At 46.1% G+C, this 22,475-nt stretch overlaps 1 protein-coding gene across 1 annotated transcript in view; it reads left to right on the top strand.

The window, feature by feature from the left end:
* Positions 1–22,475, top strand: part of LOC119389357 (cytochrome P450 3A29) — a 185,240-nt gene that overhangs the window by 120,154 nt on the left and 42,611 nt on the right. The window contains exon 2 of the mRNA XM_037656579.2: positions 11,701–11,919. Coding sequence (XP_037512507.1) covers positions 11,746–11,919 — 174 coding nt within the window. The 5' untranslated portion in view covers positions 11,701–11,745. The remainder of the gene's footprint in view (positions 1–11,700; positions 11,920–22,475) is intronic.

The following is a 22,475-nucleotide window of genomic DNA, read 5'->3' as shown; positions in this document are numbered from 1 at the left end:
CCTTTATTTCCCTAAAACTAGCTTCAGTTGCTACGTGTTGCTTCAAAAAGGGACGCAAAATGCGAAATAAAGTAGAAGAAATTTGACAGTGAACGTAGTTATTTTGCAGCGCCACCGCCCGGGACTCAACAAAAACGCAAAGTATCGCCTCCGAGATTTTTGCGAATACGTGACTCGAAACGAGATTTCACACATTACGTTATTTTTGTAGCAATAAGTAGCAACAGAAGCTAGTTTCAAGAAACGAAAGAAAACCGATACAGTTATAAAAGGTGACACTAAGAATAAAAGCCCGCCATCTACAGCTACGATTTGAACCCGGGCCTTTTGAGTGGGAAGCGGGCATTCTACCCCTGCACCACTTTGGCGGAGCCGCGCGCACCTCTTAAATGACGACACATTGCAGACTACCGATCGCAGCGCCGCAAGCGGATTGACCCTCTGTGGGCTTCACTTTCTGTACATTGGTGCTACGGCCGTTCCGACCACTCCCCTGTTCTAGTACACTCTAGTACTAGCAACTGTAGTTTAACACGTGCTTGACTTTTTTAGACACGTTTTTACTCTTTCTGCGACTGCGTGATTCTTTAATTTTGTAGTTTTTTCATACTGTGTGTGTATATCTTTCTGTGGTTTGCATTAAACTTCAGTTGCTAGTAGCGCATCGTCCTGTGCCTTTCATTCTCATTTCTCTGTGCTGTGGGGTTTTTTTCCGCACTTTCATTAACTGAGAATACACATCAACTCGCCCAACTGTCCATTTTAGGATAAAGTTTGCTGAACGAGGCCGGTTCCACTAAATGTCATTTTGAACAATGCGAAATTTTCAAATGCACATGCTACAGGAAAGGTTGCACACAATATCATACATAACACTCAGCATCAATCCCAGTATTTGCCCAAATGCTGTCAGGTAAGAAATGTTCGAGGTAGTGTACAGTGAGGCACAGTGGAGTGTTCTCATAAGACGCTGTCTCGTACACAAGCAGTGCGGGCAACTCTTGATGCTTTGCCAGAAATGTCTTCCTGAAAACGATACAAAAAAGAAGTTCATTAAGCATTCTGTGCCCAGAAAAATCAATTTCTCGCTAAGGACTCACAATGGAAAATTGTGAGGCTACTAAGTAGTTCCTCGTCAACTTTTCAAGTACACAGGGCGAAAAATACACGATGGTAAAGAAATGCGAAGCAACACCAGAAGTGTTACTCTTGTGCTGTGTACCACCATTAGGGTAGATTTCGATGTCAGTCATGTTAGCATTATAGTGTAAAGGGGTGTGAATGTTAGTGAGGTTCACTTCATATTTAAACACGTTGGACACTAGATTCTTGATCAACCACAGCTGCTCTGTTTAGGACTGAATATTGGGCACTTGGTATTGATTCATGGCAAAAATTAGCACCATACTTGTAATGAGGATAAAAGAAGACCTGGACACAATACGAGCGTTTTCACGTTGTCAGAAATTGTGTCAACAGTGAGAATACTGTGTGCAGGTCATAAACACTATGACAACATATTCAAAACAAAATAACGAGAGGGAAGAAACAAGGTGATTCAACGAGGTGATTCAACTAGGTGGTTCAACAGGTTCAAGTGACTTTCAACTGACCTATATCATTGTGATTAAAATAGCCTTGCATAACTAATACATCTCCTAAAGGCTATAAATATGCATATGTAACCCTGGCAAGTTTCAGTGCTGATATGTGACTAATGAAGTGACAATACCATAAAATGCATGTTCTTCACAACACACACTGTCACTTAGCGCATGTCTGTCACATCATATGGCCGTAATTATGTTTCATCATAGGGTCATAATTATGTGACGATTATGCAACATGTCAACGCGCACAAATTGACATCGAGACGGAGGATAAAGACAAGCAAATAAAGCATGAAAACCGCATAAACAGAAAACAAATTTGTCCTCAATGCATATTTCGTTACATAAGAGCGTGATAATAGCAGCTTTTTTTATTTAGTGTGTGCCCCTTGAAAGCACTCTGCTTCATTTATGCTTTATTGCAAGGAAGGAAATTATGTTGTACAAACATCGTTTTTCAAGGCGCACTCGCGCATCGATTGGGTGGCCGGGCGAAGCATGTGCTATATTCGTAGGAGTTTCTAAACAAGCATTATACATCGTCGCTATGTGAGCTTAATGACTTATCTTTCTTTTTCGATTTTGCATTGCACTTTTCACGTAACGCAGTGTGGAGAACGACACCTAGACAGTTGCCCGAGCGACGATAAGGACGCACGAACAGAGGAAACATTATTACTCACCATTGTGTTCCCGATGATGCCGCGAACGCAGCGTGGCCATCATCTGCTTGGTCATATACACAGCGGCAGGCTCGCTTGAGTTACCGGGATATTATTGTCACACACCATATCCCACCCGCAGTAAGACCCGCAGTAAGGCATACTGCACTGTCGTCAAACCACACATTTCACGTCCAGCGGCAAAGAGCAGGCACAAAACGCGCACACACGCCGACACAGCTGGGCAGTTCAGAAGCGGCGTTCACAAGGCCAAGGTAATCCCACGACGGCTTTGCTTGGGCATCCCGCACGCTGCTGGGGCCAGCCTAAAAGGACTCTCTTCTCGCGTTTCTTTCTTTTTTGCTTCCCCCCCCCCCCCCCCTTCGTGCGCGCATACGTCGCGACGCTTTCTCAAACCTCGCTTATATTCTGACGCGTCTGATTGATTTCCTCGCTCTCGCCGACAAGCAGGCTGGCTGCAGCCGTCCGAAGGTCGCAGGGCATTTTATCTCGTTTCCTCCCGTTCACAGCGGCCGCTTAAAAAGAATCGCGTTTTTTTTTTGCGTCGCGTTTTCTCCGCACGGGATTTTATTCCGTGCGTTGAGGCAGGCCGCCTTGGCCAGTTCGTTATCTAAAAGCGTATACTGAGTGTACATGCCGTGCGAATCGGCTGCATCGAGGGCTTGCCGGCTTTTCCTTTGAGTTTACTTCTGATTTGACGGAAAAACGACATAAGCGAAGTCACGAAGCGAAGTAACGACAGTACCAATGCGAAGTATCAATATCAGTGCGACATAAGCGAAGTAACGACAGTATCAATGCAAATAGATCGCGTCAGCGCTTACAACCCAGATGCGATAGACCACGCCGCGCCGCGAGAAGCAGCTGACCGGAAGTATGAGTTTCCAGCAGCAGCCGTCAACACCGCCAAGTTACGCGGAAAGGAAACCACACAGCACTGAAGCGAGGTGACGTAATGCACTGGGCGGGACTCCTCGAACGGCGCTCCCTCTCTCCTCCGGAATGAAGCGAGTTGAGAGGGAGTTGAGAGGGTAAATATTGCGATCGCTATATCTCCGTCCTTCTTTAGCTTTTCGAAATATTCTTTCGGCTATATATTCCTGGGAAGGGTCCGACTCATTCCAGGGTGTTTTTCACGCCAAGCCCGAGGAGTAGTTCATGACCCCTTTAATAGCGCAGATGTTACTGTAATAAACGAATAAATAAACTGCAATTTTCAATGCGCTGCAACTTTACTTACAACAATATGCTGCACTTAATAAAGGTCTTTGCGGAGTATGAGCATCCCCGAAATAAATAAGACAGAATATTCCAGTACGTGTATTGCTGTATCTGTATTCCGGAATACTTTTTTTTTCTTTTTGATAAAGTATCTCCGCAATATCCCGTTACGTCAAAGGCAAATGTATCTCAGCATCAGAATTTTAGGCCTCCACACCATGTATCTCAATATCTGTATTCCGGAATAATTTTCTTGGTATCACTGCCCACCTCTGTATTGAATATCCTGCCTTGTACACCTAAGTTTGAGAGGTCCCTCAAAATTCCAAACCTCCAGGCAGTATCGTGTGCCTTCTCCATGTCAAGGAATACGGAAAGGAAAAACTGCGTGTAAACAAAAGCTTCACGAATGTATGCCTGGATACGTACGAGGTGGTCAGTCGTGGATAGACCCTCTCGAAACCTGCACTGATATGGGTCAAGCAGCTTGTTCCATTCCAGGAAATGTAATAGGCGGTGGTTTATCATTTTTTTTTTGAGGCACTTCGCACATAGAGCTGGTTAGTGCTATAGGGCGGTAGCTCGAAACAGAAGACGGATCCTTGCGCTGTTTCAAGATAGGTATTATAATGGCCTTTTTCCAAACACAGGGGATCTCACTGGAGAACCACACAGCGTTGTACAGGCAAAGGAGTTTTTTTTTGTGTCTCAGAGGATAGGCCTTTCAACGGGAGGCACCTGGGGCAGATTGGGTACAACAGTCAAGTGCTGCCTGTAGTTCTGCTACGCAGCATGGGCTGTTGTATGCCTCTGTTTTTGCATACTTACGTTCTAACTTCTCCCGTTACATTCTTCGTTTGCTCCTTTGGAAGTTTCGGAGTAGTGTGATGAACTGAAGACTTGCTCAAAGTATGCACCCAGGAGGTTAGCTTGGTCCTCCAAAGTGCATCCTTGTGCGTCCACCAAAGGTAGTGAGCGTGTTTGGCGCCCTCTTAACTTACACTTTACCCTCGTCGGTGTGAGAATTGATGCCTGATATGCACCTTTGCCAACTCTCCCTGCTAGCCTGCTGGCGCGTACCTTGCGACTTTACGTGTTTAAAGTTGATGAGGTTCTCAGCAGCGGGGGCAGTAGACCCCACGCATTGTTCTGTTTCTCACGAGCTTTACGGCACTCGTCGTTCCACCAAGGAACACGACGTTTGCATGCCGCGCCACTTGATTGACAAATATATTTCGAGGCTGCATCAATTATAAAGCCGGTAAAATACTGAAAACCACCATCAATTTCCAGTGAAGACATGTCATCCAAGAGATACAGGCAAGACCACGGAACTTCTCCCAGTCGGCTGTGTCCACCTTCCACCGTGGTGTCTGTGGTTGAAATTCGTTTTCTCTGTAGTATTGGGAAGTGATCGCTCCCATTAGTGTTTGGACCACTCCCCAGTTAAAATCAAGTAAAAGGCCGGGAGAGACGATGCTCTGATGAATAGATGAATTTGTTTTGTTCGCGACGCTAAAAAATGTAGGCTCTTTGTTATTTAAAAGACAGGCAACTGTCCAAAAAAAGAAAGTTCTCAATCAGACGACCTCGCGCGTCGATGCGAGTGTCGCCCCACAAGCTGCTGTGAGTATTAAAATCGCTGAGTACTATGTAAGGTTCGGACAGCTCGTCCATAAATGATTGAAATGCATGCTTATGTAGCCGGTACTGTGAAGGTATACACACCGAGCAAATTGTAATGAGTTTGTTGGAAAGTACAGCTCGAACAGCCACTGCCACTAGTGCTGTTTGGAGTGGGAGGTGCCGACATGCTACATTTCTTTCCAGTATTATTGCTACACCTCCAGCTGTTCGGGATCCTTGCGGAAAATCCCAAACCGGCGTAGAAATTAATGTGTCTAGAGTTTAGGCGAGTTTCCTGCACACACAACACCTTTGGACAAAATTTACTTACGAGTTCTTGTACGCCATCTAAGTTGCGTAGTAGTCCCCTGAAGTTCCGCCATATTGTTTTGTCTATATTCAAGGTGAGTTAGTGCTGTGTGTTGCAAAGGAGGAAGTTGACCTATTTTACAGAGCCTTTGCCAGGTGCTGTGATTTGTCTTTTTTGGAGCGGTCGAGGGATCCACGCCGCACCTTAGGCGCAGTTCGCGCCGGCGAACAGGTGGTGTCCATCGCCTCTTGCGAGGCACAGGACAGACGCTCAATGTAGAGTAGACAGTGAGGATTGACGAAGCACCAGGCCAGAGGTCGAGAGGAGCTATTTAGCCTCCTGGATGCCCTGGCTGCCGTCAAGGCTTTCAGAGGCCGCCGGAGTGGCCGCGTCGAAGCGCAGCCATGACTGCTCCCACCGTGGGGGTGGCGTTCGCCTCAGCACACTTCGCGTGGCATGGGCCTGTGGCCGCTGTAGTGCTGCCCCCGTTGCACTACATCGGCGCAGGATGACTGGTTTGCGAAAGATCGCGATACTTGTTGTCGGCATTCTCGGAATATTATGTTCTGTTTGACTGTGAGCATTTCGTTTACATACTTCCAAGCTCCGCACGATCTCAAATAGGTAGGGTGGGAACATTCGCAGTTCACGCAATGCACTTCAGCGTCAGGTTTGCAATCATCAGCAGAGTGGCCTGTAGTGGCACACTTCGCGCAGATAAGCTGTCTTCCGCAGCTTTGAGAAGCATGGCCAAACGTCTGGCACTTACGACAGCGCGGGATTGTGAGATACATGCTCGCACATGTAGCTTTAGATAGCCTGTTGTCACTGTTTTTGGGAGTGTACTGGTGGCAAATGTGAGTAGTATACGTGTTGTGCGAAGTTGCTTGTCATTGCGGCTGATTTTGATGCGCTGCACATGTATGACATTAGCAGGAACAGTTGGGCGAGTTGGTTGAAGTTCATCTTTAAAAGGCGCGAAAAAAACCACAACGGACAGGTAGGAAGGAGACAGGACGACGCGCTTCTAGCAACTGAAGCTTTAATCAAAAAGCGAAAGAAGATATACACACACATTACAAAAACAAGAAAAAGAACCAGACCACCGCAGAATGAATATGCATATAAAAGATAAAACACCGGGCACGTTTTTTGTCACCAGCTTAAGTTATATCAAGGTAATCTACCTCTCGGCTTGATAGCGCTACGGACGGACAGCTTATGCAAGAAACACCCGATTTAGAAATATAGGCGGCTTCCACAATTTCACGAGTCCTTTGAACTCGGTTCGAAAACAAAATAGCCGCTTCTTTAAACAAAGGAAACTCGAGAATTGTAAAAAATGGCATAGCGCTTTCGTGTATTAAGTCTGCCCTCTCAAAATCATGTCCTCATTCTGTTAGTGCTAGCTTTGCTCTACAGATCAGCAGGCTAAAAGCAGCAGGGTTCCCTGATAACCTGTTGGGCTCTACCTGCGAGAAGCTTGTCAGATGGGTTAATCGGGGTGCACTTCAGTGCCTCACAGTAACAAGGCGGAAAAGGCGAAGGTCGCAGTTGTGCCTTATATGCACAAGACCGCGCACCGGTTAAAAAAGGTTGCGAAGCGTTATGATGTTGACGTTGTTTTCAGTGCGCCTAACAAGCTCTCGCGTGTTTGCCCTGCTGTGGAGAGGATGGTTGATAGGAGATGCTCTGAATACGGTCGTTGCCGTGTAAAACATGTGAATACCTATGTGCCCTGCCGCGTTGGCGTAGTATATAACATACCTACAACTTGCAAACGGACATACATAGGACAAACTGGACGGTGTGTAAACATACGCTTGCGTGAACATGAAAGGTCGTTGAAGACCGACAAGCTTTCACACTTATCTGCGCATTGTCATGCTTGTGGGTGTCTTCCTTTGTTTAAAGAAGCGGCTATTTTGTTTTCGAACCGAGTTCAAAGGACTCGTGAAATTGTGGAAGCCGCCTATATTTCTAAATCGGGTGTTTCTTGCATAAGCTGTCCGTCCGTAGCGCTATCAAGCCGAGAGGTAGATTACCTTGATATAACTTAAGCTGGTGACAAAAAACGTGCCCGGTGTTTTATCTTTATATGCATATTCATTCTGCGGTGGTCTGGTTCTTTTCTTGTTTTTGTAATGTGTGTGTATATCTTCTTTCGCTTTTTGATAAAGCTTCAGTTGCTAGAAGCGCGTCGTCCTGTCTCCTTCCTACCTGTCCGTTGTGGTTTTTTTCGCGCCTTTTAAAGATGAATGTATGACATTTTCGCCCTTCCAACCATCCAAAAGTTCTTTGTCGGTGAGCTCTACGAGCTCGCTGCCTGAAACAACACCTTTGACGGTGTTCATACTTCGGTGTGCACTAACAGAGATCGGCCAGTCTCTAAATGCCACAAGGTTGATTAGTTTATCATACTCGGGCTTGTGTTTCACTTGGATTCATAGGTCACCACTGGCCATCTTGGTGACTTTGTAGCCACTGCCAATGGTCTGGAATGTGGAGAAGAGGAACGGTGTGATGTTCGTCGCTTTCTTTTCAGTCTTAGAATGAATAACATCGTACTTGGGGTAGATGTCTGTTGTGTTTAATGAGAATTGCTTGTCTGCATCGGTGCGCCCCCGCTTTTTGGGGCGATCAAGTGAAAAAGGATTCGGCCTACTCATAAAGAAAGTTGTTTGTTCAGTAGCACCGCCAGCCACCCACCACCGAGCCCAATGAGGGGACGTCGCGAGACGTAAAGGACGCCAGCTGTACGCGGCCGCTATAACAAAATATGCTTTACCCTAGGTTGGACAGCCACACAACCCTCGCCGCCAGGAAAACTACAAGTAAATGGAATAGATGAGAGGACAGGAGAGATCAAAAAGTGAGAGATAAAGGCGAAGATGTAGGGAGACAGGAAAAGGCGACTGCCGAACTCCCCTGGGTGGGTCAGCCGTCTACGTGAAGCCGGGGCCAAAGGGGTGTGTTGCCTCTGCCGGGGGGCCTGAAAGGTCCAATCACGCGGCGTCGGCTCAACGCCCAGGATCCCCTTTTCTCCGGACGCGGCAAAACAACGCGCAACAAGGCGTGGGAGGGGTCAAAACCCCCTGTTAGCTCGGATCCGTGGTGTCGCTACACACCAAACGCCTGCTCGCGCAGACGCCCCTGCAGGGAGTTACGCGCTGGACGCGAATCGCCAAGTTTATTCGATAGCTTACGCGAGCACCAGCGGTAACACAGGAAAGTTGGACGACTAATGTAAATAGAAGACGCGTTCCACCGTTGATCAGATAACCCCACGGCCGACGACTGTTGTCGCCGCTATCATTGTTTTTACTTCGCTTACTTCGACTTCTCATTTTCCGGGCGCCCAAATGAAGAGTTCTGCGGTTTCCAGCCTTGCTTGCAACCTTCTTCCTCGTCACAGCTACGTGATAAAGATATCTATTATATATATTATATGGCACATCCCCGCGAATCCCCGCCGAGTGTGTTCATATAATTGCTACCGCATTAAAACAACTACCTATCCATTGTTGCACGCAGTTAAAGATGCCCCGTTGTTCTAAATTAATCCTGAGCAGACGAATACAGAGCCGCTCACAATCTTACGTGTATTTCAGCGACATTATTAAGTCGACGTTAATTGTGTATAATCATAAATGTGTAGCATTTATTTAGCCAGCAAACGCAATTTTTAACAAAGTTGTTTAATTTTTCGGAGCCATTATTCCCCCACGTCTTTAATTATTGTACTAATTGGATGTTGCAAAGGCAAGGTACGACATGAAATTGTGTTAATTAAACGACAATGAAGCTTACAAACTCATGGGTAACTCCCGAATAGAGTTTACGTACTACTTAAGGACTAAAAATATCGAAAATATGAAATCCTGCCCAGTGACGCCGTAGCGCAGCACGTGTTCGGGCTGAAGTATCGCACGTGCTTTCCTGTCAGAGTGGCGCATGGATCTCGGTAATAAAATCTATTTTTATGCTTTATTTTTGGGATAAATATTTCCGTTAATCTACACTTTTAGTGTGTTCATCACTGTGATGGAGATCCTCCCTACCACGTAGCTTTGCGTGCAGCTGTTTATGAAGCGGTGAAGACCGGCATCGTATATTCACTCGTCCGTATGGTGGCACTCCTCCCGACACCTTGCATCGAGTGCGCCCGGGAATAGGAAACACTCAAGCACGCGCAAGCGTCAGCCGGGCCCCTTCGCATGAAATCCTAGATACGCCCCACCAGAAAACACGAGGGGAGGAAATGGAAACAACACATCTTACTTAGCAAACACTGCTGCAGCACTATCGGCTCATACGAAGAGTACACCCTCCCCCAAATCTAAAGATCGTAAAAGACGCATGCACTGACTGAAGACGGCTCCAGGGCGATGCCTTCACACGCCACATCCTATTGCACCATCTCCAACCGACGTTATACAGCTACGCATGCTCAAAAGACACCTCCTACTACAATGCAAGCACACCACAGCAAGCATCACAGCGACACTACAAGCTGCATCAGGTGAATGCCCAAACCTGCTCAGTGAAACTTGGAAGGCTTTGACCTGAAGGCCGTACCTGGTCGAAGTCATCGCACGAGCCCGACGGGTTGTCCTGGCTAGAGGAATCGTGAAACAAAGCGCCCTCCCAACACTGGCGACTAGACACCCCCTCAATAAAGACTCATTCACTCGATAAGAACTTGTTGTTGGGCGAGTTGGCGAGTACTTAACATCGTGGTTTAGCGCTAAAGAAAGACAGACACAAGTGAGAGACAGGACAGGCGCTTGTGTCACTTGTGTCTGTCTTTCTTTAGCGCTAAACCACGATGTTAAGTACTCATTCACTCGTTCCACACTTTAGTCTGTTCCATACTGTCGGGTCTCTTCATGCCACGAGTGGCGTTCACGAAACGCAGCATACGCTTACGTATATGTCATTTGTGTCGCCTTTATTCAATTGATTATATATTTTTTTCTCCATGATTTCACAGTGGGCAGTATTCTTTTCGTTTCTTACGTCATTGCGTAGTGTGGCAGTTTTATATAGAAGAGCAGGGACCTCAACCAAAATGCCCTTAAATGCGAAGCATTTCGTTACCGATCAAAACACTTTTATTGGTATTATATATCTACCGATCTATCTACGCCCCGCCACGGTGGTATAGTGGTTATCGCGCTCGACTGCTGACCGAAGGTCACGGGATCGAATCCCGGCCGCGGCGGCTGCATTTCCAATATTTCCAATAGAGGCGAAAATGTTTGATACCCGTGTACTTAAATTTAGGTGCACGCTAAAAAACCCCAGGTGGTCGAAATTTCCGGAGCCCTCCACTACGGCGTCTCTCATAATCATATCGTGGTTTTAAGACGTTAAACCCTAGAAAAAATCTATCTATCTAGCCGCCTACGTCTGGGCGCTCTCGTGATTGTCTCCTTTAGCTGGCATATAAACCAAAATATGTACAGGAAGTCATATGTGTAGGACGAACACAATTATTCACACAAATATCGTGACATGCTTGTCGCATACGTCACGAAAACCTTTATCCAAGTCCCAAGTGGCGCATACCCACCTAGCACGCTCCTCGGAATACGGGTATGGGCCACGCTTCATTCACAGTCCATATCAACCCAGCAACGGCGAGAGTGGACCTTGGCGAGAGTATTCATCGTATTGTAAATAATGCCAACAGACGCAAAGAATAAAACTCCGGCCGGAATCGAACCCAGGTATTCTGCGTGGTAGTCAAGCGACACCAGTGCTTGAAAATGCTTCGGAAAAACACACTACACAGGCAACGTCAATTGCAGTTGCACTGTCCGCTAACCACTCAGACAACAATGTAATAATAAGCATTACATGTGTAGCACTATGACCTGGCAAGCTATACTCAAGCGTAGCTCGACCCCGGAGAAATACGCAACGACCGCTACTTAAGATACACAGCTCATCGAAACGTAGCGGGCCATTCGTTTCCATGAAAATGGCGTATGTGTTCTAACGTAATTACCGATCTTACATCCGACTTTTAGGCGACAGTGAAATCGACGTCGCTCGTAAGCCTTCAGTGCGCCCAGAACTACTCAATATACATAAAGACGTCGCTGTGATGCTTGGCTCAAAGCAAAAAAAAGCAGAAAACAATGTGCCATACGCTGACTGCTTCGCACGAGAGAGATTCCCACAATGCGTGGGATCTGCCTGCATTTTTTGTTATTGTGTTCTATCTGCTGCTTGATATTTCCAGCGCAGGTTCCACTTCAGGATAGCTTGGCAGGCCTCAGCGAAGGGCATGTCTCCGATAGAAGCTGCTCTGTTCGCAGTGGTCTTTCTACTCACCACATTTATCTTGTGGGCCGCTCGGAGACGCCACAAGCAGAGCCTCCTCAGGAGATACGGAATTCCCGGACCGGAACCGAGCTTACTTTTTGGAAACTACATGGAGTTGAAAAAGGACCGAATCAAGGTATTGAAGTCGTTGACGTATGCTATGTGTAATTTCCTCCTGTCGACAATATCATTCCGACCAGCTGCATGTATTGATGCAATTCGAAAAGGTTACTAACGAAATCCAAAATAAAAGTCATCGATAATAGAAGTAATATGAAACTAAAACGAATAAAGTGTATGGTTCAACCTTCGACCGAAAACGATAAATGTATTTTTTCAAGCACATATTGACTAAAATGAATCTCAGACCACATTTGTGTTATGTGAAGGTGCTGTGGTGTAATATAGAAAAGCGCATTGTGAAGCATCTAGTGAATATTGGCAACATTTTGTGATGGGATAACACAGCGGCCGCGGTAGTTCATCTGGTAATGTGTTACGCTGCGAAATTCGACGATGAGGGTTGGATTTCCGGCCATGGCAGCCGCAATTCGATATCAGACAAGAGCACCCGTATGTAATGTGATTTAAATGCACGTTAAAAAGCCCAGGGGTAAAAAATTAATGCGCAGTTTCCCACTACAGGGCGCTTCGTAGTCACATTGTGATACTGGAACACAAATTCCCAGACGTTTTTACTGATGGGATAGGACAAAAATGCGAAAAACTCTTGTGCTCTATTATTTTCGTCATTTCAAAGAATCGTAGCAAGTCAGTGTTACTACTACCGGTGTCTCTCACAACGGCGTGCCTCGTGTTGATTTTGTAGATTGGTATCAGAGTGGCCAGTTTCGCTTATAATACGCGGATTTGGGCTCACCTTTTTGCCGAGTCACCTGTAGAATTTTTCAGTCGCTTGTCGCGCTCTCAGGCGATCACGTTAAAGAGGCCGTTTCGCAGAAATCCCCCCGTCGTTGGCTGTGAACGAAAAATCGTCATCTTGTCCGAGACCGAAAAATCCGGAAAGATGCAAATAAAATCAATAATAAAAATCTTCGGGTTCCAGTGAGAATCGAACCTAGGCCATATGCGCGGTAAGCAGGTGTTCTAGCAGACAGCCACGCTATTTCTTCAAACGGCTTCGCAAAAAAAAAAAAACTCTATATGAATGGCATGTAGTGAAAGGATTCCCCTCAACGCATCTAATATTGCGTGGCAGAAGCGTACAATCGCGTCAGACGTCAAAACATGTGAATTGTGTTTTAAAGGCCAACCTATCACGAATAGGTCAGACATATTTAAGGGCACAGACTAAGCCCTACACGTCCCATGGATTTTTGGCCATTTTGAGATATCATTTTCTCAGTGACTAAAAGAGGTATCCACATAATTCATATATCATTTTTTTTTTCAAATGTTTCGTTCTATTAACTGAAAGAGAATTGTTTAAAGGTGACTAAGATTAGAATTTTGAATTTTTTACCACTAAGACCTAAATGTTGAGTTCATTTACCTCTTTGAAAGCTTGTAAAACAAAAACTGTAAAGTGTATATCTTCATTTCTGCTTCAGTAGATGCATGCATTTATGTAGAATGCAAGAAAAAAATAATCAACTAGTTATCTTGGAATAAATAGGAAATAATGGTACCTAAGTGATAAAAAGCTTGGTTTTGAGATAATCGAGTTTAAATTTAGAAAACAGCAGAAAAGCGAACATACTTTGCCCCAAACACCGTTCAACTATTTTATTTAGTAGCTACAAGCTTGTTAATGATTGCCAAAATAAATTTTTTACTTTCTAGCCTGTCGTCTTGCTTGCCTTGCTTCTTTTATGAGCTGTCCTGCAGCTCTATCCGCAATATATCGTCGATAGTGGTTAACTTTTTCCAGCAAATTGACTGTATTTTCGTCAAGCTTCAATCGTAATTATTTCAGAATTTTGGCTTGTGCGATACTGCCGTCATTAAACAAAAGCACAACATCAAATATCGCAATCCTTAAGACTATGAAGCCTAAACAAAGACAGCAAGGACGCAATTCTCATTATATCAACACTTGCAGCGCGCAGTGTGTACACGCGCAATTCGGCCTAATTGCGCCAGAGACAATACCCGCTTTCACCTTGCACGCGATTCGCCTCGAAGGACGCTGAAAAGGCTGAGAGGTTCAACGATGAAGAGCTTGCAGGTCCAGCGTTCAGCACCTCAATACGTCATCGGCATTTATTCGCATTCACAAGAGAGCTGTATTGGTTATCATAACATTTACCCTCGCTGAAGACCTTCTTTACCCTCAGCATCTCAACTTATCGACAGGCACGACAGACACAAGGTGTAATGAAGCTGGGAGCTGAAAGTGTACGAATAGACGCGCTCCGAAGAACAAGTGCGAATAAAAGGCGCACGGCGTCTTCGGACTCCATTAGAAGTTACCTGACAATTGCTTATGCACAGCCCACTCCGGATAAGAAGTTTTCACATGAAGTTTCGTATATGAAGCTTTTTTTTTTTTTTTTAAAGTCACAGTTTCGCCGCAACGGCGAAGCAATGAATGCGACAGCAACAAATTGGGATGTAACGCGAAGAACGGAAAGCAGCTCGAAATTCCCAGCGCGTCGCTCGCACCTAAAGGACGCACGAAAACAACGCACACAGGACGAGCGCGAACTATCATGCGTCACAGCTCGACACTTGAAGCGCACTGCGCAAACAGTAAAGCAGGACGCACGAAACGAACGAACAGGTACACACAAGACGAGCGGGAACTGTCACAGTTGTTACTTATTTCTGTTTGAACAACGCACTTCTTTCGCAAACGCTGCCGCTGCAGCGAGCGAAGTGACCTTCGTACGCTCTCTGACTTCAGCGGGACATCGCGGGGAAAGCACAAGACATACAACCACCCGCTCCACCCCTTCCCGCCCGCCCCCTTCTTTCCTCGAAATAAGCGCACGAAGGCGACCACGCCCTGTAGGGCGAAGAGTAGCGGCGTTCGCAGGAGCGGCACGACGACCTTTAAAACGCGCCCCGCACGCACTTCGCGCCATCTCGGGGGTGACCAAGGAAGCATGCTGAAGTAAATGGTGTATATAAATAGCTCGCCGTTAGCAGGCTGAAAGGCGGTACTCTTCGTGGCGTAGCCGTCTAACGCCGCGCGCCGCTAAGCGGGAGGTCGCCCGTTCGATTCCGTGCGTCGGAAAGTTTGCATACGAGGAGCTTGTCCTGGGATGCGCCCCTTGTTTTCAGAAAAGCTGGTTTTCAGCCACAAAAATACTGTTTAAGAAAAGCAGAAATGTGAAAATATACACAAAGATTCACGCTTCCCAAATTGCAAAGAAAAAAAAAGATTTTTTTTTTGATATTTTCCTTCACCCTGTGCCCTTAATCGTCCCCATCACCAAAAGCATCAACAAAGTGAACAGCTGCGTAGGTTCCATATTTTACAGCGCAAGACGACACCACAGTAAGGAACACAAGACACACGGAGCGCTGACTGAACAACTGCTATTTTATTGAAATCAGCGAGTCTTTTATACCACTCGTGGCGAGGAGAAATGGGCAAAAAACATGCGCGGAAGCGACATTAGTGCCGGCAGAAAAGAGACATGCGTCAAATTTCACAGTCAAGATGTTTGGTTTCTTTTTGGGACAACGCTACTGACGGTGCGCCTATACACATATCTTGCAACTTTACTATCACACGTGCTACCTGTATTAACGCGATAGCGTTAAAGAGCTCGTTTCGCACAAATGCCGCCGTCGGTGTCGGCATCGCTACGTCGCTTGTGAGCGAAAAATCGTCCGTGAACGAAAAATCAAGATGCTAATAAAATAAACAATAAAAATCTTCGGTCCCATTGAGGATCTAACCCGTGCCGTTTGCGTTGCAAGCAGGTGTCCTACAACAAAGCCACGATGTTACTTGCAACTGCTTCGGGAAAAAACACTATATTAATACCATGTATTGGAAGGAGTCTCCTTAACGCATTTCGTTCGGCAGGTGCCACGACGAAAATATCCCCATTCGGCGATTTGTAGGCGCATTGGTGAGGCCATTAAATTAGGTTTTTTGCGCGACGCCATGCTTCGAAAAAAGCCGGGATAGTGCAGCCATCGCCGCTAAAATCACACACGAACTTTCAAACAGCTCCAGAAATGGACAACTCTGTCCGTCTAGCGGAAAACATATCAAGCCAACGCCTCCTCGAAGCCAACGCGTCCTTTCTAGTGGAGGCGTTGATCAAGCGAACAGCAAACATTAGATAATGTCTTGCCATCTGTGAGCCACTGTGAGAAATATCTCTCGACTCCAGCACAAGGAAGTGCTTTAGATCGAAACCCTGTACCATTACTATAGATACATAGCGCGCGCGTGTGTGTCTGTCTGTGTGCGTGTGTGTGTAACAACACACATTAATAAGTATGCACTTAGTGGTTGAAGTGCGCACTAGGGGCCGGATTTTGCTATCGCGTGCAACTCTTAAAGGCGAAGCTTAAGGGTCCCCCAATTTTTTTTCTCGTGTTAGAACATCACGATGCTTGCCTGTTGCTTTGCAATCTCTGTACATCGGTTCACAAGGTTCGCTGTCATTTTCGTCAGATCGACAATGTCTGCAGTGCTTGGCCACGTGACCACAAGTGGCTACGCGTGCGACATTGTCACGGTGCTCTTTCATTCTTTGGTTTATGCACCCTCCGGTTTGTCCCACGTACTGTTTCCCACACGATAACGGCAGGGAATAAATTACACCTTTCTTGCACTCGACAAACTGCTTGACATGCCTGACTGTACATCCACGTGATTCTCCATTCCTACGGTTAACCTTTTTGCACATGCCAGCCAATTTTTTGGGAGCCGAGAAGACGACTTCCACACCCGCACGTTTTCCAGTTATTTTGAGGTTGTGTGAAACCTGATGGAGGTAGGGCATGGCCACAGTTTTTTTTTCTTTTTTTCTTTTAGTGGGATTGACTCGCTGCCACCGCGAGTTCTAAGGCTATGCTTGAGTTTCTGTGCAACAGCGACCATAAGCTCGGAAGGGTAGACAGCTTTCGTGAGGCGACTGGTTTGTTCCTTAATGCTTCGTTGCAAGGTGCGTTCACAACACTGTTTTAAGTCATTATTAAAAACAGAATGAATAATGGCTCTTCTAACAAGTTTCGAATGGGCTGAAGCGTAAGAAATGATGGGTTTTCGAGCTCGGGGCTCGTAAGACCAGCAAACATGAGAGGGTGTGAAGTCAAGTGAAAGCTCTAAAAATCTACTGCTCTCATGAACGGGCGTTTCAGGTGTTAGAACCACGGTGTTAGGATAGGTGGAGCGACGGTGCGTTGGAATGAAGAGAAATCGGGGACAACTGTCCCTTTCTTGCCAAAAGGAGGCGCGCGCGGGACGTGGCCGCCTGGCTGTACCCAGCGCAAACCGATGCTTCTAACGTTCGGTGTTTTATCGTGTTTAGCAATATCGCAAGGCCCTGTGAGGATTGTGTGGCATTGTAATGTAATACCAAAAGTGAAATATAAAGTCTTAATAGTGTTTTATGCATGACGGTTCGGCATGAGGCGTGAGGCTCATAAACACCACCATCGGCTTCGGCAACACCGTGGCCTAGGCGATCGTGCCCACATTTTGTCTACAAAAGTAAATCTGCAGTTGCGTAAGGCTTGTTGAATTCACCCTTCATTTGCCCTCGAAATGTTAATTTATGTATTTGCGGTCAGCATCATATAAAGAGCAGGTATCATGCGCAAATGGAATTTCGCATATGAGATCAAGTGACCCTAGATAAGAAGACGAATGCTTTAGTGTAAATGGAATAGAATAACTCTATTTAGGTCTTTCGGGGTGTGCACTAGCACGTGACGCGCCGCTCCCACGTCGGAAAATACGGGATTGAAAGAGAATGCAATGAAGTGGGCGACAGCTTGTGGCCGATGACTACGAAGCCGTTCTTTGACATATTCAAAATAAATAGACTGCAAGATATATACGTAATGGTGCGCCAAGAATTGTATCCCAATATTGGCACGATCTACGAATTTTACATATTTTTGCCTGAAAAAGCTGCTTTAGTTTGAGTATTGTACGGTGCGGCTAAATGAGACGAAAGAATGTAGAATGGTACTCAGGAGAGTTGGTGGTAGTAAACAGAGAAAACGGTATCCTTTGGAGCAGCGAAAAGGGAATCTTTCTCCTTGCATGATTTGTAGCCCGAGTTGCATCGCGGCAGAAAGCACTTCTTGCCCATCGGGACAGTATAAGTTTGTAAATAAGGACACGATGAACAAGGATAAGCTATTTGAAATAGGCTAGCATTTGGTGGCAGGCGTTTCGACTGGCGAACGTATTTGCATGAATGGGGCCCCGTCTGATTTGGTGTGTTAGTTTTAACGGGTCAGACGGTCACGTCACGGAATATGGTGTCACTCTCAATTCCTATCATTCCCGAAAGAAAAAAAAAACTGGAAAGCAAATGGTTAGGATGCGAAAAGGAAATGAGCACGTCCATTTCACGCCTGTGCACTCAGAGCAGGGCACAAAGTTCTACTTCTGCTATTGCAACAAACAGCGTGTCTGTGACGAATAACGAGAGGCACAATCAGAATGGCACATGGTGAGTCATGATGTATTGGTCGTTAAATGGACGTTAACCTTCATTGCCACGCGCCAGCTAGCACGTGTAAACATTGGAAAGTGGCTGCTGGGATCCAACCGATATGGTGCATGCACAACGAAAACCCGAGAGGAATTTCTAACCTACCCTATTGAAGATCGTGGGTTGGTGGGTGCTGGAATTCTTGGTGGATAAGGTGGAAACAACAGTGGACAAGGTGGAAAGAATAGTGGATGTGGTGGAAGCTGTGGTGGTCATAATGGCTGATGATGGCGAGAGTGGAAAAGCTGGTGGTGGCGAGCTTCTTTTGGTGTTAAGTGGAAAATGCTGGCTGATGGTGGCGAGCAAAACATGCTTTGGTGGATGGCTTGGTGGACAAGCTGGATGACGGTGGCATGAGGGAAGTGCACGTGACATTATGTGAAATCACTGTCACTTCTAATGTTTTCCTGTTGAATGTGCAGAAAAATATGTTTACAGTTCAAAGAAGCCAACGCGAATGATTAAGCTTTCCAGCACGCTTTTTTTTATTCATGCGGCATCAATAACCGCCTGAAGTTTTGTGGAGCACAGCAGCCGTGAATGTTTACATTTTACGCACGTACTTATCAGGTTTACATCCGCGATGTGCTGCTGCATTGTGATGTTTACAAGTCTAGAAGTGTCGGTGTGAACAGCGACAGTAACTGTATTACATCGCCGCGCAGTTGCCGAAAAGTAAATAAACCCTTCCAGCGGGTAGACCAGAAAACAGCCGCCGCTTGATACCGCCACGCTAGAAACGCAACTCTAGCAATTCTTGCACACTCACTTACCTCAGCGGCACTTCAACGTAACACTGAAAATGCATGCGAAGCTAAAATGCACAAACTTTTACCTTCGGCCTGCGTCAAGATAAGCCCCACCGAGTATGACTTCCACCATCATATTCTACCACCATGATTGCCACCAAAGGTTAGGCATAGCGTACCGACCGAGTACATACGTGTTATCGGCATTTCTGGGTTTCAGGATACACGATTCCGATAAGTACGAATGACTTTACAGCACAGCTGTGGCATCGGCTAACCTAAATGAAGCATCTTTTTTTTTGTGTACTGTGTCTGCACAAGAAGCGATGAGCATACATGCGACGCGCTTCCAGCAAACGCCTCCGGTCACAAACCACCGCCGGTCGCACACGCCGGCGCTTTTCTGACACGTATGCGAGAACATTGACTTGTCAATTCGCACGCCTTACTTAACCAATATGATGGCATATTTTTCCCGCGCACCGCACTTGTTTTTGGTCCAGCTGTTATGCAGTTGTAGCTAATGAAATAGCGTCAGATCAGTGCGCTGGCACGGCTGCGCTGTACGTTGCGCGAAAGAAAACATCACAATACTCAATCAATTGTACGCGCGTATTTATCGAATGAGATTACAGTCGACGTAAAGCCTCTGCACATGTCTCCCTTTGAAAAAAGCGAGAAACGGCTATTAAACTTCGCAGTAACATTCGGTTAACTATACCCGTTCCTCGGTCCACTAGACATTTTTTTTAGTTACGTTGTGAATTCTAAAGTAAAGTTAGCGCTGTTGCCATTATCGACGTGTCATTCGTTACCGACAGCAGTTTGTTTGCGTTTAATAACTATGCAAATTTTAGAAGGATGTGAACATCGCGTCTGTCTCCAGTATGAGACATACAAAGCTGAAGCTAAGTGGTGTATTAGTACGTTGACTATAGTCAGTTTGCAGGACGCAAAGCAAGTGTAAGCGTGGCGCAGTGGTAGTGTACTCGGCTCGGGATCCGAAGGGCGCACGTTCGATTCCCGGTGTGCGGAAGTTTTTCTTTATACGGCTGTTTTTTTTCTTTTTTTGTACTAATGCTTTCTACATCGCCTGCTTTACAATTATTTATGTATGACAGCTAGGCACGACGGTTCCGACGCTGCAGAGCCGTTTTACGCTCCGTTATTCTCCAGCATCCAGCATACACCACGTGCCACCATCTTCCAGCACCATAATCCACCATAAAGATGGATGGTGGGATCCACCATTCCACATGGTGGATAAATTTTCAATAGGGTACCATTGTCAAATGAGTTGCTTCCTTCCGACAACCGTCATTTAGTGAAAAGTCAACTCCCCCACCCCCCTCGCGCCCGCTTTCTTTTTCAGAAAATGTCTTTTTCTTTTCGACTAACCCAGTTCGGATCAACCCTGTTGGATCAGTGGCTAAGGTGCTCGGCTGCTGACCCTAAGGTTGCGGGTTAGATCCCGGCCACGGCGGTCACATTTCAATGGAGGTGAAATGATAGAGGCCTGTGTACTGTGCGATGTCGGTACACGTTAAAGCACCCCGGGTGGTCGAAATTTCCGGAGCCCTCCACTACAGCGTCTCTCATAATCATATCGTGGTTTGGGGACGTAAAACACCAGTTATTATTATTATTCGTCAAGGCGGCCTGACTTAATTCGCCACGGTGGCCTTATTTGTGCACGAGCCAAAATAATCTTTAAATTCGTGTTCACCTGCAAACTCATTATCGCTGTTGGCAGAAGCTATATTTTCTATGTATTACCATCTGTTGGCTACCGCCAATGAATTTTCTTGATGTTGCGCATTTACTTTCAAATCAGAGTGATATGTGCGATTACCCTGATAAAAAACGAATGGCCAGCAGTTGAAGAGTTGTCGCAAATGCAGCTTTGTAAGCGACGCGGCCCCCGTTGAAGCGGCTGACCTGAAGCCTCGATACATCCAGCGCAGCCTGTTCGGCGGGGCCGGCGCGTTGGTACACCTAACCTATTCTAACACCGTGGTTAGAACGAGGGGTTGAAGGCGCTCAAGAAAGATGGGATGAACATTTGAAAACAGCCCCTCAAATTTGAGGTTGTCACAATGTAAAAGTACAAAATAATCGTAAAGAAACCTGAAAGTGCGGCATACATCTAGCTTTTCCAAATGGCTTTGCAACCTTTTATCACGTGCGGCCAGAAACATGTCGCTGAGAATCGGCGCTATGCACGAGCCGATGCATATCCCATCTTTTTGGGTATATACTTCCCCCTCCCATTCTGCACACGAGGAAGAAAGATAAAATTGCAAAAGTTCGAGGAAGGCACAGATATTTCTCATTCGTTCTCAAAACTACGATGCCATGCTTATCCATGTGATCGCTGACAGCCGACATTATTTGAGCTTGCGGAATCGTGTAATACAAATCTTTGACGTCGATTGAAATCCCGTACAGCCCCTTATCGTGGTTCTGATTTAGAAACGTGATCATTTCTTCCGAATTTTTTATTCTAAATGAATAATCTATTGACAAAACACTTCGTTTTTGTTGGATACACTTAGCAACAAGATTCTGCCAAGTCCCTGTGTCAGAAACCATTGCACGAAAAGGGCTTATGGGTTTTGACAGTGAAAAATATTTCCAGGCTACCCTTGATACTGCTCTCAATGATACTCCCCAGCTTGTTCAGGTTCAACTTTTTCGCTAGCCTTTTCGCCTTATTCTTAACTCCTTCAACATGAATATCAGGGCGCTTATTAACTACAGCATTTACACTTTCAGATGCTTTAGACATATACATGTCTCTATTCAAAACTACGAACCCCCCGTCCTTATTGGCGGAGGGACAGTGAATGCTGTTTTAGCCAAGTTACGGTCTTGAACAAAGGGAGCTTCCTCCCTGATTGTCTGTATACCTACTTAAAACGCCCACACCGTCGGAGATCTACTTCGGTGCCTTCCGCGCTCCGAGAAGCGTGTCTCACCATGGCCAAGAGCTCCGATCTGGAGGCCCTGGGTTCCACGGTGAACTTGGGCCCTCGAATGAGGACTTGTTTGACGCTTTGCAGAAGGGAGATGCCCTCCGTGACGTGTATCTGTTGTCCAGTCACTGGGGTCTTCTTGGGAAGGAGCGCACGAAGCATTGGAAACGTCTGTTGCCAAGGGAATTCGGTGGTGCGATCAATGCACTGTGATAACTGGTGCCACTGTATCTTTGAATATTCTGGTCTCGCTCGGAAGTGCACCAGGATTTTCAGGTGTTCCTTGAGCGCTCTCACATGCAGTAGTATTGT

Source organism: Rhipicephalus sanguineus, chromosome 1 (assembly GCF_013339695.2).
Source record: "Rhipicephalus sanguineus isolate Rsan-2018 chromosome 1, BIME_Rsan_1.4, whole genome shotgun sequence".
Lineage (NCBI taxonomy): Eukaryota > Metazoa > Arthropoda > Arachnida > Ixodida > Ixodidae > Rhipicephalus > Rhipicephalus sanguineus.
This window is presented reverse-complemented; position numbering and strand designations above follow the sequence as displayed.